Source organism: Netta rufina (assembly GCF_964035555.1).
Source record: "Netta rufina genome assembly, chromosome: Z".
Taxonomy (NCBI): domain Eukaryota; kingdom Metazoa; phylum Chordata; class Aves; order Anseriformes; family Anatidae; genus Netta; species Netta rufina.
In genome coordinates, this window is record NC_140126.1 from 78,313,997 (window position 1) to 78,338,134 (window position 24,138).

The 24,138-nt window shown below is 44.1% G+C and overlaps 1 protein-coding gene across 1 annotated transcript; it reads left to right on the forward strand.

Moving 5' to 3' along the window:
• Positions 1-3,583: 3,583 nt before the first annotated feature.
• MELK (maternal embryonic leucine zipper kinase) lies at positions 3,584-23,337 on the forward strand (the record flags this gene model as incomplete). The annotated part of the gene is made up of 17 exons (XM_084304677.1): positions 3,584-3,647; positions 3,911-3,996; positions 4,438-4,554; positions 5,119-5,262; positions 6,581-6,649; positions 7,799-7,891; positions 8,714-8,812; positions 11,389-11,457; positions 12,027-12,125; positions 13,023-13,109; positions 14,246-14,374; positions 17,073-17,219; positions 17,944-18,169; positions 19,878-19,971; positions 20,421-20,589; positions 21,949-22,052; positions 23,160-23,337. The coding sequence occupies 17 exons, from the start codon at positions 3,584-3,586 to the stop codon at positions 23,335-23,337; spliced, it is 1,974 nt and encodes a 657-aa protein (XP_084160803.1).
• Positions 23,338-24,138: the final 801 nt, after the last annotated feature.

Here is a 24,138-nt window from a genome sequence, read left to right on the forward strand (position 1 = left end):
CTCAGGGCAGCCTTCTCGTAACTACAAGGAGGGCAGCAAGACAAAGCCAAGCTATCTCAGCAGGGCATGGTGCGATGATGACAAACAGCAGGCACGGTGGTACAAATCACCAAAGGGAGATGGCAATTCTTTGGGTGTTATATAAGGGTGTTCTGGTGTCCCACAGACCTTGCTGATGCTGTTTTAAAATAATTAAAAAAGCGAGGTAGGAATTAAAATTAGTTCACTTATTGCGAACCCAGAAGAGTGGCTATTATGAAATTGGGGGAGAAAATACAGCACAAAGAGGCTGGAGATGAGAATGGTTGAATTAAAGGGCAGGGGAATGGGGAGAAAAAGAAACAAAAGAAACAATAAGTCCGCGGGGAAGCGCAGAGAGAAGGAAAAGGAAATATTCTCTACTTCCCATCAACGAGCGATGTTCAGCCATGTCCTGGGAAGCAGGGCATCAAAACATGTAGTGGTTGTTGAGGAGGAACAGCCCCCTTCCCCACGGGAGCCCCCCTAGGACTTGAGGGCATATGGAGTCCGTTTAGGCATGATGCTAAACAGGAAGGAGTGGCTGACTCCATCGAGGGGAGGAAGGCTTTGCAGAGAGACCTTGACAAAGCAGAGAGCTGGGCAATCCCCAAGCATATGAGGTTTAGCAAGAGCGAGTGAGGGATTCCACGCCTGGCAAGGGGCAACCCTGGCTGTATGGACAGTCGGGGGGACGAGAGGCTGGAGCGCAGCCCTGCAGAGAGGGATCTGGGCGTTTTGGTCGATGGCAAGTTGAACGGGATTCAAGCAGGGGCCCTGGCAGCCAGGAGGGGCAACAGCATCCTGGGCTGCCTCCAGCACGGCATCGCCAGCTGGGCGGGGGCAGGGATTGCTGTGCTCTGCTCTGCGCTCTTTCAGCAGCGCCTCGAGTCCTGTCCTGGGTGCACTTTTGGGCAGCACACTAACAGAAGGACATCAGGTTATTGGAGAGTGTCTAAAGGAGGGCTTCGAAGTGGTAAAGGATCGGGAGAGTAAGATGGATGAGGAGCACATGAGGTCCGCGTGTTTGCTCAGCCTGCACGAGACTGAGGGGAGGCCTCATGGCGGCCAGCAGCTTCCTCAGCAGGGCAGCAGAGGGGCTGGCGCTGAGCTCTGCTCTCTGGGGCCACTGACAAAACTCGAGGGAATGGCAAGGAGATGGGACAGTGGAGGGTCTGGCTGCAAGCGAGGAGAAGATTGTACACCAACACGGGGCTTGGCCACTGAAACAGGCCTCCCAGTGAAGTGGTCATGGCAGCCAAGCTGCCGGGGTTCACCAAATGTCTGGCAAGTGCTTTCAGACACGTGCTTTGGTTTTTGGGGGTCACCCAGAGCGCTGGGCTCTGAGGTCACCCAGCGATGGGCTGTGAGGTCAGCCAGCAATGGGCTGTGACCTCACGGCCCTCGCTGCTTATCTTGGGGCGCCGGCAGAGCCTGGCCCAGCCTGGCTCGTGCCTGGACTCCCGCTGAGCGTGTGTGCGAGGCTTGGAGTGCCGAGCAAGGATCTCTTGGGAGATTTGTTGGAGCTGTGCTGTGGGGCCGTCGGCAACTGCTCTCGGTGCCCGTCCCCGCAGCCAGTGCCTGCGTTTCCCCGGCCCTGCCTGGCTCAGGCAGCCGGGGCTGTGGAGGGAGTGCTCGCAGCAGTGCAGGTGAGCTGTGCGGGGACACGTGCCCCGGGGCTCGGCTTGGGGTTTTGTCCTGCTGAGGGGCCGGGGCACTGCCGCTGCCTGCCCTGGCTCAGCCACTGACCCTGACCTCTCTCCTTCTTGCAGCGCACATCAGCTGTCGCAGCGGTGCCAGCCAGGGGAAGCAGCTCCCCATCTGCAGCTCTCCCCAGCCCGCTGCAGCGAGCCGACACCATGGCAAGTGAGGCCCAGGACATCACTTGCCCTGTGTGCCAGGGGGTCCCCAAGGAGCCCAGCTACGTCCTCCCCTGTGTGCACCACTTCTGCTTCGGGTGCATCATGCGCTGGGCCAAGAGAAGCAGCACCTGCCCCCTCTGCAGGCAGCACATCACCTCCATCCGCTACTCCATCTGGGCGGAAGACGACTTCCTGGAGGTGCAGGTGGCCCCCGATGCAGAGGCGCAAGACGACAGCCCCCAGGACGAGCAGGGGGCTGCAGAGCCCATGCCCCAGCCTGCCGTGAGAGGCCTCCCGCCCGAGGAATGGGCAGAGCTCTTCAGGGAGCACCTAGAAGTCCTGGGTCCGCTGCGCTCCTGGGTGCGCCAGCAAGCCAGGGAGCTGTTCGACGCTGCCTGGTGGGACCAGGACATGCTGGAGGCCAACATCGTCGCTTGGCTGTGCCGCTGTGGGCTCGATGAGCACGCCTTGGTGCAGGAGCTGCAGCCGTTGCTGCAGGGCCACACGGTGAGCTTTGTGCAGCGGCTCATCTCCATCATGGAGGAGACGTGCAGCGAGGAGTACCTCGAGGAGCTGGGCTTCCTGGAACCGCGTCCTGCCAGCCAGCTCTACGTGTACAACGGCCCTGAGGTGGACCTCGAGGGCTCCCAAGACACCTGGGAGCCCGAAGACAGCCCGGAGGCCACCCCCAGCCCTGCTGCCTCCCCCCGGGACACTCCTGTCACCAGCCTGCTCTCCTCCAGCAGCGCGGAGGATTCGGACATCGAGGAGCTGCCCAGCACCTCCAGTGCCGCCCTGCCTGGGGGTCCTGGCCAGCCGCGCGCTGCACCCATCCCTGAGGAGCAGGAGGAGCTCTTCTCAGAGCCTGAAGAGGAGGAAGCAGAACAGGCTGCGGTGCCGGGCACAAGCCACGGGCCCTCTCCTCCTGGCCAGGGCAGGGACAGCTCACCTGGGGGGCCGCGGCGCCCCCCGAAGAGGAGAGCCGACAGCGACCCGGACTCTCCCCAGCCCTGCAAGAGGCCCCCGCGCCTTTAGCAGGGCAAATGTGGTTGTCATCCCAATAAAGAGTTGTGACCCTGCCACAGACAGTGTCTTGGTCTTCTTCATAGAATCACGGAATCCTACAGTCATAGAAATGTCGAGTGGCTCAGGTTGGAAGGGGCCTCAAAGACCACCTAGTTCCACTCCCCCTGCCATGGCCAGGGGTGCCACCCACTGGATCTGGTTGCCCAGCCTGGTGATGGGCAATGCCTGCCCACTCGCTCAGGACCCACAGATCCATCTCCTCAGGCCCCCTGGCCTTGCGCATCACCATGTTCCTCCTTCCCCACCCTCCCCCAGACCCCGCAGGGTGCAGAGCAGCAGCGCCGACCCTCCCAACATGGCCGCCCCGCTGCGCCTCCCTCCCTCCCTCCTTCCCTCCCTCCCTCCCTCCCGTTGGGCGCCGCGCGGCGGCCGCCATTGGCCGCGTGCTGCCGGCGGGTGGGCGGGGCGGGCGGTTCAAACGGCAACGGCCGCGCCGGGCGCTGTGGCGGAGCGGTGAGGCGGGGGGGACACGGGCCCGGCGGGGGGGTCCCGGTGGGTCCCGGTGCTGCAAGCGGCCCCTCCGCGCCTCGGGGCGTGCTGTGAGGGCAGCGCAGCCACGCGTGGCGCTTTGTCGTTGCAGGTGCCGGGCAGAAGGGCAGGCGCCCGCCGGCCTCAGGATGTCTGTGAGCTGCGATGAGGAGATTCTGAAGTACTACGAGTTGCGCGAAACGATTGGGACGGGTAGGAGTGCCCTCTGAGCAAAGACACCTGCCTGCTGCCTGCCTGGCCGCTCTGGCAGCTGTCTGAGCACAGAGTGACTTCAAGCCCGTGAATTTTGGAGCAGGATTCTGAAGCTAGTTGGCAGCCCATCACTCAAATCGCCTCTTCCTCTAATGAGGGCATTGCACGCAATTCGTGCTGCGTACTCTGCTCTGCAAGCGGGATTAAAAGGATGAAAGCATGTTATCGCGCTGAGCTTTAAATGTCCGTGTTTTCACTTTTAGGTGGGTTTGCGAAGGTAAAGCTTGGACGACATCTTCTTACCGGTGAAAAAGTTGCAATAAAAATCATGGACAAGCTTGCTCTAGGGGTAAGTCAAAAACATTTAACATTTGATAGCATCATCTGTTTCTTGTGCAGTTCTCAAGTGCAAGGGGGTGCGGTACATAAAGATGCTGCCTACTAGCCCTCCTGCCTTTTAAAGGATGCTGTAGAGTTCAAGGAATGTTGTTAACAAAGCACCGGAAACGTTGTGCCTTCTTGTGAAGCGGGCAGTATTCACTCGCTGTAAAATGGAGGAAGTTGAAAATTATTACAATAATTCAAACAAAATGCTGATGAAAACACTAGTTATTTTATGTCTTCAGGTTTTGCTGATCAGGATTATATGGGGGGAATGGAAGAGCTGTAGATGAGTTAATGTTGAATAATTTACTGTCAGAAACATGCTGTGAAATTTTGACTTCTGCAATAGTTTACTGTTGTGTCAAAGTAGTCATCAAATTCATACCTTATGTTCATGGTCTCTTAGGATGACTTGCCTCGTGTTAAAACAGAAATTGATGCCATGAAGAATTTAAGTCACCAACATATTTGCCGGTTGTATCATGTAATAGAGACATCCAAGAAAATATTCATGGTCTTAGAGGTAAGAAATAGTGTTTTTGCCACGCCTGAGGTTACAGTACACGATCTGTCTGCTTTAGCAGTATGCGATAATATAACAGTAAAGTTGAAATGATGCATTTCTTAAGAGGTTACCTAACTGATGAGTTTGTTCAAGATTCATTGCTTTAAACATTAAGCTGAAAATACATATTCTGTCTTCTCGTAAAAGCCACTCTTTGGTGTTCACAAAAAGTGAAATAAGTTTAATTCCTACCTCGCATTTCAATTATTTTAAAATAGCACCAGCAAGGTCTGTGAGACACCAGAACTCCGAAGTGATTGTCATCTCCTGGGTGATTTGCACCACCCATGACAAGAGTGTAATGTCTTGGATACAAAATTTGAGGCAAGGGTCAGACTTCTTGGCTTGTGTGGTTTGCTGCAGTGGTGACCCATGCCAAACTTTTGGATACTGATAAAGCAAAGGGAATATGTAGAGAGTCCTACAGCTGCTGTCCAGTGCTTTCTGTGATCTCATTGCTACTTAGACTTCCTGGATATGCTCTAAACATATTCTCTTTTGCGCTTTACCTTCTTATTGCAGTATTGTCCTGGAGGAGAGCTGTTTGATTACATTATTTCCAAGGACCGTCTTTCAGAAGAGGAAGCTCGTGTGTTTTTTCGGCAGATTGTTTCAGCAATTGCTTATGTTCACAGTAAGGGATATGCCCACAGGGACCTCAAACCAGTAAGCCTGAATAGTAGTTGCATTTTTGTAAACAATAACAAATGATCTGATGTCTTCTGGAAATGTATTGTTTCTGCTTGCTACTGTGTGCCTCAGCTGAGCCGGATGTGGCTGACCCTGAGAAGGGATTTTCCTCTGAAATAGAACATAGTACTGAGAGTACTGCATTCAGCTCTGAGGCCTCCAGCAAAAGGACACAGAAGTATTAGAACAAGTCCAGAGGAGGCCACAGAGATGATGAAAGGCTGGAGCACCTCTCCTATGAAGTCAGGCTGAGGGAGTTGGGGTTGTTCAGCCTGGAGAAGAGAAGGCTCCAGGGAGACCTTTTAACAACTTTCCAATACCTAAAGGGGGCCAAAGGAAGGCTGGGGAGGGACTCTTTGTTGGGGATGTAGGGATAGGACAAGGAATAGTGGTTTTAAACTGAGAGTGTAGATTTGGATTAGCTATAAGGAAGAAATTCTTTACTCTGAGGAGTGTGAGACACTGGAAGAGGTTGCCAAGAGAAGCTGTGGATTAAGACCAGGCTGGATGGGGCTTTGGGCAGCCTGGTCTAGCAGGAGGTGTCCCTGCCTGTGGCAGGGGGAGTGGAATGAGAGGATCTTTAAGGTCCCTTCCAACACAAACCGTTCTGTGACTCTCTGCTCATGCTCTAAATGGGAGCAGACCAGAGATATGGAACTAATTTGGATGTTGGTTAGGCATTTCTGTTATGCTCTTTGTTCCAGTATGCACCTGGAGAGAGCCTTGATGGTGTCAATCTGTTGTGCACACTGTCATGGTTTTGTGCCTCAAGGAACAGAGTCTGATAGCTTAAATGAAGGATATGTATAGACAGGGTGCAGAATAAGATGCACGCTACTGGCCCCATCCTATAGCTTCTCTGTCTTTGCAGATTAAGCATTGTTTTAGTGGTTGGAAGATTTGAGTGTTTCTCCAGAAACTGGTTAGAACTTTACATTTTTTAGAGATGCTGATATCTCTGAGAAAAGCAAACCCTTGGAGCTCAGGCAATTTCCCAGACAGCTGATGAGATCTTTGTCTCCAAAGAGCTTCTCTCCAAAAAAAAGAAAGCGCTGTTTGTGCCTTTTGCAAGGAATTGGCTTCTAGACAATGAGCTGGTGAATCCGGAGGAGGATACGATAACTTGGGTTGGAAGCGACTGCAGCGGTCTCTGCTTGAACCTGGTGCTCAAAGCAGAGTCAGACGCAGTGTCTGAGGGCTTTATCCCGTGCCATCTCCAAGCCCTAAAAAAAGAAAAGGTGGTTCCTCAGATGCTCAGCTGAAAAGCATTGCTTGCTGCTTTCTCTTTCACCAGGAAAATCTGCTGATTGACGAGGAACATAATCTGAAGCTGATAGACTTTGGGCTCTGTGCAAAGCCAAAGGTAAGAGTATCTGCTCGATCCAATACTATGTGCACCAAAGAAATGCGCGTTTGACCACAGAATGCAATGCAGTGACTTGCCCAAACACCCTAAAGTAAAGCCATTGATGTGGTTGGGATGCAATTACTGCTTCCTTGGAAGGGACTGAACTGCGCAAGAGAACAGTTAACAGCTGTGGCTCTGAGCAGTCTGTTAAATCGTTTTCTTCATGTAGACCTGATATTTTTGTAATCTAAGGCAGAGATCATCTGGTATGTACAGCACCTTCTGTCTCATACAAGGGCCCGTAATATCAGATTGGCATGCACTTTTCCTTCATGCATTTTTCACCTGTGTATGTCTTTCTTCAAAAGATTTTTGTGGAGATGGATATTGTGGATAGAACCAACAAGTTTATACAGGTGACAGATGCAGATCTTCTGGTTCTGTGTGTTTGTACTGAATTGTTTCTTGATCCTAGAAACAGTTTTGAGGAGCCTTTTCTGTTTGCCTTTTTAACATGCAAGGTGGGTGCTGGTGAGGATCAATGTAACGAGGAGACAGTTTTAGGGATTCCAAGGGAGTTATTCACCCTCAGCTTGTTTTACTTGACTCAATAGAGCAAGTTAGAGCATCATGCTGGTAATCAGGACCAACAGAGCATCAGTTCAGTGGAATAACATCATCTTATTGTGATCTGTGTAGAAGACAGTGCATGTGAAATAATAACATGGTTTTGATAAGGAAGTGTTTTATCAGTGGGTCTTTGAAAAGTTATTGCATTAAATATTGTCATAAATAACCATCTAGCCTCATGCTCAGTAGCTCTTAGATCACTTCGTCACAGGTTTGTATCTCTTATCTGCACGTTTGCACAAGGAATTCATCTTAATAGATGAGGAGCTAAGGAAAAGAATGCATCTTGCCAAGGAACATAGACAAAGGAGCAGTTTGGGATCAGAACATGTTTGTGGTTTTAGATGCTTATGGTCTTAGACTATTTGCTTAGTAAATCCGTAAGTTACAACAAAGCAAAATAAAAGGTGAACATAGATGCATTGCAGAAAAAGAGGGAGCCTCTGATGCTTCTACTGTGTCAGTACTAGATGACATAAAGCGTGTTAGAGCCAAGGCTTCAGTGTGATTATTCCGATTTCTGTGTTATTCTAGGGAGGCCTTGATTACCATCTGAACACCTGCTGTGGAAGCCCAGCGTATGCAGCACCGGAGCTGATTCAGGGCAAAGCATATATTGGATCAGAGGTATGTAGCAGAGTTTTAGTGTGTGATTTTTTTTTTTTTTAATTTTTTTTTTCTCCTCTGGTGCCCTGTTTGTAAAGGCAGTGAAGTTGGGGTATGCTCACTTGGTTTCCCTCCTGAATGCCCCTGGACAGCATTACTTTGGTACTTCCCACAGCTGCCTCAACTAGCCTTAGCAGTCGCAGACTCAAACAGTACCATTGGCCACAGGTCAGGTAGCTGGCTGGTTTATCTCTGGCTAATCCTTACCTACCTCCACCAGTTGCTCTATCTTTTAGTGCCCTACAAAACAGCAACGTTCTTCTACTACAAAATCTTTGAAAGAGCAATGTCCTCTGTCAATTACTCCTCACTTGTCACAAATTTTTGTGCAATCTCAAAGTTCTAATGATTTGTCAGGCTTTTCTTTAGCTTGCAAGTTGTGCATGAAGACTTGATCCCTTTTTGTTGCACAATGTTGTAAAAAACAGAGCGCAGAAAATGTGAAGAGGTTTCTCAGCTTTGATTTCATACCTGAAACTCTGGGACTACTTGCAATTTGCATTTGTTAATCTATCCAAAATGCTGTAACGGGAATCCCTTCAAGCTTCTTAAGTTGCTTTGCTATTAGGATGGAGTCGGTCTTTTGTTTGCTCTCATAGCTTTGCACTGCTGTTGTTGGCCTCTGATTCTTGCTTTTTTTTTCTTTTTTTTTTTTTTTAAACAAGATGAGCCTACTCTTCATGAAGTGTGTGGGGACTTTGCCAAGGGCGGACCATATGGTCTGTCATGAAGCCCTTTTGTATACATCTGCTTTGTGAACATCTACGCACTTTTATTTTTTAGGCAGATATTTGGAGCATGGGTGTACTGCTGTATGCTCTGCTGTGTGGCTTTCTCCCTTTTGATGATGACAACGTCATGGCAGTCTACAGGAGGATAATGGTAGGTGTTGGTTGTGCTAGGAGGGACATGGCTGAGTGTTGCTAGAGGTTTGCATTTCTGGTGACAGAACCTGCTAGGCTTTGCCTAAGGTAAAAAGGCCTTTGTGCTGAATTTTGTCCCTTTCTGCTGCTCTTCCTAGCATTTTGTGCATTTCTTCCATTGGCCTTCCCGGTACACTAGCCTGGTGCAACTGGTGGATGATAGCAAGTGGAGTTTCAGAAGAAGAATTTTCTTGTCAATGGGCTGGATTTTGGGGGGGGGGATCCTTCATCTGCCTTCTCCATATGCTGTGACAGAACCGTAAATCTGCCATCGGATTTTCCAAGATTGACTGTTCTTGAATACCAGCTATTCTCCTCTCTGGGAAAGGCAGGATTCTGCCACCGATATTGAGATTTCCTCCTCCAGAATAAGCATGCAAAGAGCTTTCTTCCATTCGATGCTTTTCCTGAAGAGGGCTGAAACCTAGGTGCAGCATTGTAAATGTCATCCAACAAGAGCTGAGCAGAGGGCTCAGCCCCCTGGTGTGTTGGTGCTGCTTCCTAATTCAGCCCACGGTAGTGTTGGGCATCTTTTCTGCCAGAAGACACCCCTGGCTTACATTCAGTGTGCTGTCTGTCAGCACTTCTTTGTCCAGAATGAGGAGGAAATGCAAGACCCCATAAATTGCCTCCAACAGAAAAGGCTGAATAAGTAGTAAGTAACAGCACTGAGTTGTTGGTTCTGTTTCCCTGTAAATTCCTCCCAGTACAGCTGAACAGCTGCTGTTTGGCATCCTGTAGACATCTCCACAAACAACTTGCAGGCTGCCAGCAAATTTCTGTTCACAAAGCCTCCAGTAAGCCAGCGGAGTGTGGAACAGCTGTGTTGGCTGAGGTCTTTGGCTTCCTCTACCTGCTTCTCCTTCCTTGACCAAGAGATTGGTATGACTGGAAAGTAGAGCATCCTGAAGAGGATTCAAGGACTGTGGTGGTAGGAGGGGACAGGAGATCTTTTGGAGTCTTCAAGGATGGTTTCTGCGGAGTTGAGGCCTCACTTCACGAGAACCAGGAGCTGCATTCTTTGGAGAGGTGAAACATTGGCCAGTGGAACTTGTTGAGGTGAACAGAGATGAGCAAGTTTTAAAACTCAGTCTGAGTGCAGTGGAAGAGGGAAGCCTCGCAGCTATTAAGATGCAGGCTTGCTATTTCTGCTCTGAATTTGTTTTAATTCTGTGTGGCTGCGAGATGAAAATTGCTTGAAATGGAGACACTTAGACATGCTTGTGGAATTTAATTTCACAGGTTACAGATGCTGAAATGTACTGTAATCTCAGCTCAAGGCTGTTGGAAGGCTGCTGCTTGAATCTAGGCTCTACAATTACCTTAAAAGAGGCTCTAGCGAGATGGGGACAGGTGTCCCCCAGCACCAAGCAATAAGACAAGAGGAAATGGCTTCCAGTTGCTCTGGAGGAGGTTTGGCTTGGCTATTAGGAAAAATTTCCTCATTGAAAGAGTTGAGAGGTATTGGAAAAGGCAGCCCAGGGAAGTGGTTGAGTCAACACTCAGGCATTCAAAAACCATGTAGATGAGGTGCTTGGTGACATGGTTTAATGGTGGGCTTGGCAGTGTGAGGTTAAAGGATGGATCAGCTGATCTTAGAGGTCTTTCCCAACCCACATGGTCCTGTGGTTGGAAGTAGGATCACAGCGCTTGCACACGTTGTTTCTTTCCCTGGAATGTTCCACATCTCTTCATTTGGGAATACTTAAGACAACCAAGTACGTGCTATAGCTCCTGCAAGAAGAAAATACTTCTGGAGTGATCTTATGCTTCTGGTAGCTCTTGCGAGGCATTTGCCTTCCAGCACTGTCCTCAGTCAAGGAGATGCTACTTGTTTTACCTTGTGTCCTGATCTGTAGTGATATATTAAAAGCAAAATGGGTAATGGGGCTCCTTGGATCCACATGCAGATCATGTGGATTTGATGCCTTACTTTCCCAGTAAAGCTGCACTGTGAAATCTGAAATCTGCCCACCATCTGTTTCTAATGATATCACTAACCATGTTTGTGAGGATGGAACAGGAGGTCTGGTGAGAGCATCTGCAGGAGTAGCGTGCTCCTGATGGATGGACCCCATGGTGCAGACCCATATTGGAGCAGTTTCTGAAGAGCTGCTGCCTGTGGGCAGCCCCCGCAGGCTCAGTTTGGGAAGTACGGCATCCCCTGCAAGGGACCCCATGGGGAGCAGGGACAGAGAGGGAGGTGTAGGGAGCAGCAGGGACAAAGCATTATGGACTGACCTATTCCCTTGCATTGCTCAGAGGGAGGAGGTTTTTAGTTCTCACTGCTCTAGTTTATTACCATTTGTCAATACATTACATTGATCTTCATTACACCAAGTCTGTTTTTGTTATAACGGTATCTGGTGAGTGATCTCCCTGTCCTTATCTCAACTCTCAAACATTTTTTGCATGTGGCTGTTCTTCCTTTTTTGCTGAAGAGAGATGTCACTATCACCTAAGTAATTTAATAATCCTGTTTGACCTAACTATTCAAGGCTCATTCTACACCCTCTTTATTTTTTTTTTCCACAGAGAGGAAAATATACTATTCCAAAGTGGCTCTCTCCTAGCAGTACGCTGCTGCTTAGCCAAATGCTACAGGTAAAGGTGCTGCTTCTACTCAGATAGGTCTACAAAATGCTATTTCATTAGGTCAGAATACTACTCCTATGAAGTACTTAGAAAATATTTGGTGTTTGAAGATTAACTCTTATATGTCTGAATCCTTGAAGGAAAGGTTAGCCTTGTCTTCTGCAGAAAATTCTCATGCAAGAATGTAATAGTAGTTCATGGATATAGAAATTAAAATGTAAATAATTAAATGAAGTCTTGAAGCACCGTGCATTTGGGTGTTCTATTGATACAGCACAATTAAGAAGTGTTTATAAATGAGATGTTTTATAAATGAAGCTGAGCATATTAAATATGCCTTCAGGCTACATCTAGGCAGTGTAGTCACTGCAGAATGTTACTGGAACATGTACTGTAACCATAGGTGCTGTAACTGTTATTCACAGCTCAGACATTTAACCTTCCTTTTGGTGGGGTTCTGAAACATTGTTGGTTTCTATTCTATCCGTTCTAAGCACCCAGAAGGTCTGAATAAAAGATAAGTTTTTTCTTCTATTCTCACAGATTTGTGTAACAACTTGATTCTTCCTGCCCACTAGGTGGACCCAAAGAAGCGGATTACAGTTAAGCATCTGTTAAGTCACCCGTGGCTCATGGAAGGTTATTCAGATGCTGTCCACTGGCAAAGTAAATACCCAGTAAGTACACTTGCCAAGGAGGTTCCTTGGCATTTCATGTAATCTTATTTGCTGTCACAACGGTACTGGTTCTTTGCCATTTCTTTTGAGGAGGCATTTCAAGGTGTGTTGTCGTTGTATTCTGTAGTTGATGCTTAATTAGCAAAACAGCTAGCTTCTCATCAAAATGTGCAGAATTTCTGTATATGAGCAACCAGTTGATTCTCCAGGCTCCTTGGTCAATACTTTTGTTTAGGGGGTAAAAAACAAGTATTATTATTTTTCTTGGACATGCTTATGGTTTATCTTAATTCTAGTTCTCACTGAGAATTGCTCGTTTGGCCAACAAGCTGACCTCTTTGAAAGCATGTTTGTCCTCTCTGTACTTCAACTCTTTTGATGTGTGTGAGTTGAGGATAGTGTGGGGGCTTGGGGGAAATTCCAGCTGTCACCAAGTGCTGATGAGCAGCTGATGCTCATTTGCAGCCAATGTCTCCTGCTGGCCACTGGGTGCCGCTGTTTGTCTAGGTAAAGAACAGCTGGTTGCACACGCACCCACCGTCGGTTTTAAGCGGCTCTGGCAAAGACGTGCATGCCTGATGTAGCTTTGCATATTTAAGAAGAGATAAAAGTGTAGCTTCCACTCAAGTGAAAAATCTCATCTGCACACAGCCTTTCCTATGTGAGTTCAGAACCTCTCACCAAGGAGGGCCGAGATGCTGAAGTTGCTGAAGTTGTGTGACTTTCTCCGTTTACTCACGGCAACATTTAGCCGTGATGCTAACTAAAATACAAAATGTGAAATCTTGGATAATTAGGGACTCTGCCTGCGGCATATCACAACAGTGTCATGGTCAGATGTGTCTCAGTGAGACAACCTGAAAGCCTCGTGCTTGAATGTAGTGCGTGTTCTTGCAGCAGGGACACCTTGACGAGGACTGCGTGACAGAGCTTTCCGTGTTTCACAACCAGAGCAGGGAGAGTATATCGGAATTAATATCAGAGGTAAGAAATACATGTTGTTACTTTGTTGTAATTAAGCATGCTGATACAGTAAGTAACCTTAGCGCATTGGCAGCCTCACGGTCCCTTATTCTCAGGCGTGAGTTTTGCTGTGCTTTTCCAACCTACGGAATCCCCACAGAATTTCAGATCTGTCAGTACAGCTCTGAAGCTCAAATTTGCCTTTTCTTTTTCCTCCTTTCATTGTGTTTCCTAAGCCTTATTGATATTTTCTACCATGCTGATATCCTTATGAATTTCTGAAAGGCACAATAGACTCGCCCTAAAGATGTCTGGATGAACAACAGATTTCATGCACTGGCTGAACTCTGTGCTTTGAAATGTTCTGATAGCGGAGGGAAAACTTTCAGTGCATCGCTCAGCCAGGCTATAAAATAAGCGTGGGGGAATTACTTTTCACAAACTTTGAAAAAAGTGAATCAGTTCCTGTCCCATTGGAATAAAAATGTCAAAAGCTGAGCTGACTAGCTGTAGAGGAATTGTACCAATGTGTTAGTGGTGATATTCTAACCTGGTAGAAGAGACTTACAACATGAGGTGGACCTGATTCTAAAAATTGTCCCTTGAATTTGAATATTTTGAATAAGGGAGAGTAGTTCTCTCAATTAAGTTTGTGGCATTTACACAGTCCTTTACTGGAGGATTTCTAATGTGTTATAACTAATTCAAACTAGCAATACTATGCTGCGAGCCTGTCAACAATTATACCTGTGGTACTCATTGTAGTCAAGCTGCTGAAAATCATACCAAAAATAAATGTTGCTTGGGGTTAGGCTGGAACATGACACAAAAAAAATGAGAGTCTGGTTGAAATACTAGGCAAATCTGAATTAACAGGGGCTTTGCCATTCACTTCTGTGCAAAGATTCTTGTCTTGGCCTTAGTTTTCACTCTTAATGTTTTTATTATACAGTAAGTTTCAAGCACGAAGAAGTGTCTTCTATATTTCAAATGTGTTGTGTGAATCAGCTGAAGTTTGAAACTATCTGAACATGATCAAACTTAAGTGTTACACGTCAGGTGGAAAAAAAAATCAGAAATGCAAAACTTTTCAGAAGGCTGAGCTTACCGTCTACTTACAACTTTTCCAAAGACATCTAAATACCTTTGTTTTCTAGTGGAATTACGACCAGTTGTCAGCAACATATCTCTTGCTTCAATCCAAGAAGGCTCGTGGCAAGCGCATTCGCTTACGGGTTCCATTGCTAACAGAGCATGCCAGCACAACTCCCTCAGCAGGCCCAGAGGTAAGTTTCAGAGTTCAACAGGACAACATTCTGATAAAAACGTTTCCATGTCAACAAAGTTCTGCCTGGGAAAGCAGATTGATGCCCTAATCATCAGTAAGAGAGTATGTATGCAGCCAGCTCACCTACATGTTGGATGAAGGGAAGGTGACAGACATTGTCTGTCAGGATTTTAGCAAGGACTTTGATTCTGTCCTTATGGCATCCTTCTAGTCCAGCTATGCTATGAAGAGGTGAACACTGCTCTGGGTGATGAAGAGGCTCAGTGGCAGAGCCGAGTGTTGTGGTGAATGGGCCTACTGGCTGGTAGACAGCTAGTGGTGTTCCCCGGGGCTCCATCCTAGGGCCAGTCCTGCTCAACATTTCTATCCATGACCTGGATGCAGGTGTGGAATGCATCCTTAGGGAGTCTGCTGATGATACTCAACCAGGAGTGCCTCTGACTCCCTGGAGGGAGGAGAGGTCTTGCAGAGGGATCAGGACAGATGGGAGCACTGGGCAATCAGCACTGGCATCCAGTTCAGCAAAGGGCAATGCCGGGTGCTGTGCTGGGATGGAGCAGTGCTGAGGTTGGGCACAGATGGGACAAGTGGCTGGGGAGCAGTTCAGCAGGAGGAGACCTGGGGATGCTGGTGGCAGCAGGCTCAATGTGAGCCAGTGGTGAGCCCTGGCAGCCAAGGGGGCAAACCTGTGTTGGGGTGCATGAGACACAGCCCGGTCAGCCCACCCAAGGGGGAGCATCCAGAGGTGGGCAACAAAGCTGGTGAAAGGGCTGGAAGTCATGTACTGCGAGGAGAGGCTGAGGACATTTGGGTTGTGTAGTTTGTAGAAAAGGAGACCAAGGGGTGACTGCATTGTTCCCTGCAGCTTCCCGAGGAGGGGAAGCACACAGGGAGGTGTTCACCTCTGACCACTGAGAACTAGTGGAAGGATGTGTGGGAACAGTACCTTGGAAGGTTCAGACTAGATGCCAGGAAACGTTTCTTTGCCAAGCGGGTGGTCAAAGACTGGAACAGGCTTCATAGAGTTGGTCATTGCTCTGTGCCTGTCAGTGTTCAAGAGGCTTTTGGAGAATGACCTCGTTAATATGCTTCAACTTTTGCTTGGCACTGAAGTGGTCAGGCAGTTGGAACTGATGATCTTTGAAGGCCCCTTCTGACTGAATTGTTCTGTTCTAAACAGTTCAGTCTCCTCATTGTTTGTTTTAGCCAGCTGGGCTGCTACTACAAAGTAGTACTACTGGAACAACTAGTTGGGAGTACCACAGAGAATCTCCCTTTAGCAGCTCCTGAAACCAAAATAGCCCATTCTTTGGCCTGTGTGAGTGTTCCAGATTGCCTTTTGTGATGGCAACCTTCTTACTTTTCCGTATTTGTCACTAAATATTTTTGTACCTTGTTAGTTTTTTGGCTTAGTAAGGAAGGTCTTCTGAAACATCCTGGCATGTCATCCAGGCAGCCTACTTTGAAATGACGTGGATACTATATAAGTGGATGGTTAAAGGGCAGAGACCTGTTCCTCCTCATCTGCTTCCTTTTTGAACAGAATCTCTGAGAGGAGTCAGGTTATTTTGAGTAAAGGAAACATTTTTTATTTTTATTTTTTTTTTCCTGAGGAATTCGAATCTTAAGTGCTTTTGTGTGTAGCTAGTTCTTAATTTTTGTTCCTGTGCTTTGGCAGAAAAGTGCACATAGGTTGCTTCAGAATTTGTCTGAAGTTGCTAAATTGCTTGCAATATCGTATGTAGTATGCAGCTATCTGTAATGTCAGCAGTAATTATGCTTGACAAACTCAAAAGCATTCAGTAAAATTTCAGACTTAGTGTAAGCCATTCCTTCCTTGACCTCTGAACTTCTGTATAAAAATGTTAGCTAGCTAGCCGAACATGCTATTCTCTGTAAAGACAAGCTCTCAAAGTAAATACATTATTAGGCATCTAATTCACTTGAAAGTAAATTATTTCAGTTCATTCATCCAGCTGCTCTGTAATACAGATGAGATTCCTAAGATTAGTAGTGCTGCATAACAGACTATGTATCATATGTGACTTCAGCAAAGTGGTATGAAACAAGTCCTTGGGAAAGGGGCTCCCGAAATCAAAAACTAGAAACTAAGGATCCTGTGATATTGTTATTGAATGTGGTGTGAGACATGAAAGTGAGAAATCTTGAGTGAAGTTGTGAATTGTATGATTTAGTAAATCATACTTTGTCTAGGCTTGCATGTAGGTGAAGTCTTCTGAATGCTGGTTCAAGTGTTACTGTGGATTCTGCAATCACATGTTTTGGATGTGATGTGTTTACTGTTATCTGTCCCCCTTTCAACCTTCGCTGCCTTCTTCTCTGGGGTTCTTTCCAGCTTATTATTTGGCTTTTGATGAAAAGAGCTCATGGTCCAAGTCTTGAAATCAAAGGCAGGTATTTGTGTGAGTTGCTACTCTTCTTGACACTGGTTGGGAAAGATGTGCTTTGAGAATAATTTCCTATCTGCTCTTGATATAATTGACAAATCAACTGACAAATCTACAATGGCAATATTAAGATCATATCATAGGCTGCTGCCATGGGAATTTCCATTAGCTGTTAGGAATTTATATATAAAAAAAAAAAAAGGCAGTTTTAGATGTTACTGATTTTTCTTCTGATGAAATCTCACTTTTAATACTGCAATGAAATCTCAACCGAATCTTTCTTTTCAGTCTGAAAAAACTGTGACATATGGAGATGCACCAGACTCGAGTGAAATGCCGTATGCATTTGGATCCATGGAATTTTCTGATGCAGCTTCACTGTTTGAAGAGTCTCCATTGGAAGAGTTTATTCTAAGTAGTCACGGAACAAAGCAGGTGTTTGAAGAACTAGTGTTAGTTCCTTAAAGAAAAAACCAAACAATTCTTAATGCAGAAATCTTTTTCTCGTTGTACATAACACTTATTAAATATTTCAACATTTAGTGTTCCATGGCCAAAAAAAGTTACAGACTGAGTAAAGAAGTATGCTCAGCTAAATAATTAAAATGATTAATATTAAACACGATTAATTTAATGAGAACCTTAACTGTGACCTTTAGTTTGCATAAAAACAGCACGTAAAGGAATAAGCAAATGAGTCAAATAGGATTTTAAAACACATTGGGAAATAAGGCATAGCTAATGAGATTTTGGAGCTAGGCTAGAGCTGGACTGGTCTTTGAAGGTACAGGAAGAAGTTCAGTATTGGCAAGAAAATCCACAGTGAAGCAGTTCAAATTTATAAGCTTAAACCAAATGCAAATTCATAGCTGTGTTTAGATTAGCTGGTGAGGAATAAATACTATTAAATATGGAAGCTGGAGAATTTAGATGATCAGATAAAAGTCAAATGACTCAATCTGTCAGAAATCAAGTCATTGTAGGAGGGAATTGGAGGTACTGAAGATTTTAACTGTTTTGCTCAATAGATGAGTAGTGTATAATACTTCTATAACCATTGTGTCTGACCTGCTTAGATTTTAGAATTTCCTTGTCAGTAACTTCCCTGAATGTGATCAGAATACAATAAAAAATGTTTTTTTTGTTACATCTCTGGCAGCATTCAAGGCATGATGCTCAACTGGATAATACGGAATTCACACTGTCAACTCCAGTGACAAGAAAAGTGGCATCAAAGAAGCATGCAAACAAAGAGAATGTTGATACAGAGTCAGCGTTAAAAAATGAAATGCCCTTTGCGCTTCCTGCACCAAAGACTCCGCTCGGAAAGAGTCAGATAGAGAAGCAAGGACAAGGCATATCCATTCAAGTACCTGCCTGCAAAGGTATGTTGTGTGTAACAAATGAAAACCAAGAACATGTGTTGCTTAGGAATACTGTAAATTAAAATATGAACACAATATTTGTGTATCCAAAGCATCTGTTTCTGTAAGACTTTTGTTTTGTCACAGTATACAGTCACCAGCCTGTACATCAGACAATGTGCTGCAAGAGGTTTAACCATATGTCAGGGAGTCATACTCTTATGTTAATTACAGAAGTCATTACTTCTTACAGTTTAATGTGAATGTGCCTTTGAATGCACTTGACTGGGAATCAAGTGTTGTATTCCTAAAACTAGCATATGTTTCTGCTTTCCCATGAAGGTTTAGAAGATTTCTTCATTCTTTGTTTTTTGTTTGCTATTACCTTGAGTGAAAACAAAGCTATGCTTTTAGTCATCTGGTTTTATTGCTTTTAGCTTTTAAAAGAAATCTAACTGCTGGATTTCTCATGGTAGCCTATCTATTTTCACAGTACCTGTCCAGAGTGGCAGTGAAAGTACTTCTGTTAACAATGTGAAGTCTTACAGTTATGTGATGGACCACAGAAACCTGCGTACATTATGTCAGCTCATCTAAGTTCCAAAAATGTCTATCCTCAGCCTTCATTCTTATAAAAACTGGCACATCCTGTATACCTCTTACTGTTTCCTTCAACCATTGAAACTAAAGTTTTGGTGTTGATTCTGTAAATGTTAATTCTGTCATTCAATACTAAGGGCTCCTTACAACAGGAGACTTTTCTGTTCTAGATAATAGGGGATATTGTTGAGAAACACTAGGTGATTGCAGGATGACTTACATTATAAAGGGTATTGAACACATCACTGTCCTTCGTTAAGTATTTAAGGAAGTATTTAATGGCTAGTAGTTCGTACAAGTTTGATTTTTGTCTTAAGATTATATGTGGTAACTTGTGATGTTTCTCTTCATGGTAAGTTTAAAAGGTTAAAGTAGGTACTTCTGAATTGAGAAATGCAGAAATATGGTTCTGGCTCATTTTAGTTAGATATTTCTGAGAGTTAAACTAAACTTTTTGTTTCACTGAATGTTCCTACATTCAGGATAGGTAGGAGTAATTCCTAGGGATAGCAAGTGGTGGAAGTAGCAGTTAGTAATTTTGAGATCATCATTGTCTGGGGCCAAATGCAGTGCTATAACACTGAAACTTGGAGCATTTAGATATGGTTCAATTGTAACAGCTCTTATATGGACAGTTTCACTTATGGTTTACTTCTGCACATTTGAAACAACTCTGCCAGTGTTGATAGTGGAACTTTTTATACTAATATGTAGTGTGTATTATTAAACATGGCTATATCATTCACACCTTTTCATATAAAGGAAATGACTTGGTTTGGAATGCAACTGTTTAACATAGCAAATTCCTCAGTATTTATCATAGGACCAGTGGCAGAGCAAGAAAGCACTTCTAATCCTCTTTTCTTCCAAACTCATAATACCGAACTGCATGGTCACTCAAAGACTTGACTTGTAGAGATCTAGGGAATTCAGCCTCAGTTTTACTTTGTGTAGCAGGGATAGTCTTGTTATATTAAAAATATGTTTTATTACTCTGAAGATGCAGGCCAGAGATAGATGGGGGCTGATCTTAAAAAATAAATCACTAATTACAAGAAATCCTGAATTAAGAAAAAATCCTGTTTCAAAAACATACCTGACCTGTTTTGGCTTGAATGTTTTCTTTCAGAGAGCCAGTTCACAACAGTCACCCCAATTAAGAAACCCAAAAATCCAGCAAATACAAACGAACTGACAGCAGCTGAGGTTCTTCCTGAGAGAAGGTAAATGTCCAGTTATTTGTATACATTTCTGATTTAGAGCAGTGCTACCTTAATCCATGAACAGCTTAGGAAGCCTTGTTTACAACAGCAAGCTGTATTCCCACTATCTGGGTTAAAACCTTCCTAAAACCTTGTTCTATATTCACTGGAAAATATTGAAGGCAGAAAAAAGTTTTAAAACTAGAAGTCAATTATATTCAGAATTCATTCCTGTTTTCTGTAATGTAAATTCTTTCTTGTTCCAGTTCCCTAGAGTGTGGTTTTCATATAAATCTCTGAGTTTAAAGCTCAACTGACTTTTAAATAGAAACTCTCTTAATACACTACACTTGGTTTTATTTACTTCATTCTGTCAGCTCCAGTAATACTGTAATAATGTATTTGATATAGCTAGCTTCTGAATACTGACATAAAACAGCTAATTACATTGTTGTTTTTTTCTTTAGCAGGTGTCACTCAGTGGAACTAGATCTCAACGTAGCTCATGTGGATAGCAGCCAAAAGAAGAGAAAGGCCAAGATATTTGGAAGCCTTGAAAGAGGCCTAGATAAAGTGATCACAATGCTTACGCCGAGCAAAAAGAAACGATCCACTAGAGATGAGCCAAGGAAACTTAAGGTATGGCTGCTGGGGAAATCTGATGTGGAAATAGAGGAGAGTTGTTGAAAACATCCAGTACCTTTAGTACTGGCCTTGTGAAAACTTCTGTGGTCTGACTTGCCTGCACTCTACAGAAAAATTGCAGTTGCTCTTACTGCATTTCTGTTACTGTGATAATTGCACCAGTTATTGCCAGGGGAGTCAGTGCTAGTCTGAGCTCAGGCAAGTTGCCAGCACATCAAGGGGGGGATTTGACCATTGCTTTTTGTGTGCCATATAATCAAATAAGAGGGAAACAGGATGGGTTTAAAGGGGAGCCCTAGCTGAAAATGTTTAATCACGTTTTTGTATAAAGCTAGCTCTCCCTCTGATGCCATAAAGTGAGTTTTGATTATATCCCTTGCTCATTTTTTGTATTCTAGGAGTGATATATATGGGAAGGTATTCCAGGACAGTTCTTAGAATTCAGGAGAATCTGAGATTAAGCTTAAAACCTAAAGAACTGCAGCCTGTAAAAGAATTTCTGACGCTGTCAGCATAATTTTTGATTTTCAAAGTTTTGATGTCTCTTCATCCAAACCAGTTTATTACTACTAGTTCTTTAAACAGCCTTAGAATAAAAAGTTCCTTTGCACAGAACACTTTAACATTAAATTAATAACTTCTACCTACCAAAGTTGATTCATAGGTTTGGTATTAGTTTTTCTAGATTATAAATGCATTGGCATAACACTAGACATTTCCATGCAGTGAACAGTGCCATATAAATCACTTAAATGGAATTTATATTTGAACAGAAGTTGTCTCTTCAAAAGAGAAGTTCAAGAAGTCACTTAGTGGACAAGTCTATTATGTGCAGCATTAAACCTTGAGATAAACAAAACTATAATCATAAACTTATGGGTAGTAAATAACCTTGTTTCCTTAAATGCTGTGATGCCTTAAGGCTAGAAAAGCCTCATGGAACCGTGTGTGTTACTTGATACTAGAAGCACCGTCTTGGCTAAGCAATAAAGGATAGACAATCTCCCAACTAAAGGGTGCTTTAAGCACAGTCTTCTGTCTGTCTTTTGTATCCTGTCAAGCAATTACTTCCGGTTATATATAAGACTCTTTGCTGCCCTGGCCCATCACTGCTGCTTTGGATTTTATGCCGGATTAGAGATTGTGCATGCTTTGATATTAATTGTCCAGAAGTTCACCTCTAGTGTTTCTGCTGTTAACTACAGTGCCTTAATGATAATAGGGATTTGAAGCCTTCTTGTCAATATGGTTATATGTTCTGAAGCTTTCTGTATGAAAAGTTTCCATAATATCTTCAGTTTGGGGAGAAAGATGACTTTTCTTGACTTTTTTTAATGGGCTGACTACTTTTAGGCACACTATAATGTTACCACTACTCAGCTGATGAATCCAGACCAACTGTTGAATGAAATAATCGCCGTCCTTTCAAAGAAGCAAGTGGAGTATGTTAAAAAGGGGTAAGTGGAAACAAGGATGACTTCTGCATATACACATCTAAATAGCCAGTACCCTAGTCCTTGATAAAGCAAAGTATTTAAATTTACATTCTTGGCCACACTGTGAAATATGATGCTTTCTGAGAAAGTATAGAGAACATTAAATGTTTATGTGTGATGAAAATTTCCCACACAATGCAAAATAATGTTACATGAGGTCTCATAGAGCTCTTTGACAAATATTAAACAGTAATGGTGAGGTGACACTTAGAAGCTGATGTGAGTTTTGTCTATTCTTTGTGAAATTTTAAATATAAAAGGTTGGTTATGACACAAGTTAGACACATTGGGAGGGTAATGTTGATACCTGTAACCCTTATTATTGGCAGTAAAAACATAAATATTTGGCCAAGAGATCAGTGTATTTTTAAAAGCTGCAAAGAATCCATGCTTTGTGCAAGTTTATTTTAAATTTTAGGATTTGCTAATGAGATAAAGTACTCAGACTAGTGTCAATTCCTATTTTTGATCCAAAAATTAATATCTATTTGCTAGTTTTCCAATGCATGAAATAAATGTCTTGCATCGCTCATTAATATGTATCTTCTGAAGTGCTTGAGTATTTAATTGTCCAGTATGTCAGAATATGCCTGGACCTCTGATGCTCAAGCTCAAAATGTGGGCAGGTACATAACTACAGAGAAGAGCCCCTCTCTAGTGTGGTGATTTAAATTTCAGAATCAGTTTTTCCATTTCTCATACTAGCAAGAGTCGAGCTGTAGCCAGCCTCTCAGCAGTGGTCTCTGCAGAGAGGAAACCGGTCTCTAGGTAAAATGCAGGAACACCCCAGTGCCTTCCAGCTCTGTGCTCCATGAATCAGGGTCTGTGGCAGCAGTTCCCATGGCTGGGGTAGGCCTTTACTGTCATCTGTTTGTACTTGGGTACAAATGACAGCACTGTAGGACTGATGTATTCAAAACTCTCAGTTGACTTCACTATGGGTTGTTTTCTTAGTAACGTGAATACCAGTAGGGTAATTTCTGTAAAGCACTGTTACTCATTCAAAATGGTATTTCAAAACAAACATTAAACAATTAAATGATTTTATTTCTCCTTTGTTTTGTACAGTTATACTCTGAAATGCCAAACGCAGTCAGATTTTGGCAAAGTAACTATGAAGTTTGAGTTAGAAGTATGTCAACTCAGTAAACCTGAAGTAGTTGGTATCAGGAGACAACGGCTTAAAGGTGATGCTTGGGTCTACAAGAGACTGATGGATGACATTTTATCTAGCTGCCAAGTGTGACTGGTTGGTGCACGTGCTGAGAAAGAAGCAGTTTTGAAAGAAGCAGGCTTTAATCATCATTCTAAAAAGATCTGTTTCGGAGAGTAATTATTGATCACATTCACAGCTGTATTTGAGAATCTGTCTTGTGTTTTTTAACCATCCCTCTTTGTATATATGTTTCCGTCATCTTTTCCCTTTATAAGAAACTTCTCAACTTTTGGTATCTTAACTCTTCTGAAATAAAAATTTAAACTGTCTTTACCCCAACCCTGCTTCCCCATTTTTCACATACGCAAATATAAAAGGTATTGGTGTTCATATACTGAAGCTTATTTTGGTATAATTTCAGTTATCATGTACATGTGGTACAGAAATTCATTTGCATAATTCTTTTCTTGTCTCTGTTTAAGTAGGATTTATGGAGATCATTAACTAAGTCACAGCTGTGGTTCCCAGAGTTACAGTATATGCTCAGTGTCATACCAAATAGAACTGTCTTCAATAAATGTGAAGTCAAGAGGGCTAGGATTTAGAGTGCTATCCCATATAAAACATTACTCTAGCTCATTAGTAAGCCTCAGTGATGCTTAAAAAGTGTATGTACTTTCTGATGCTCTTGTGTTAAGTGGTCGTCGTTGTGTTAAGGGTAATGTAACACCTTTGAATTTGTGAATGGAATCATTTGCAGCTTACTGTTTAAAGACAGCTGGCAGTGATGTTAAGGGAGGTGAAGAAGTGATGGGAGTCCTCCAGCCCCTCCTGCCCAGCTCTTCTCCCGTCCCTCTTAGAAAATGTATGTTTTACAAGCACTTGATATGT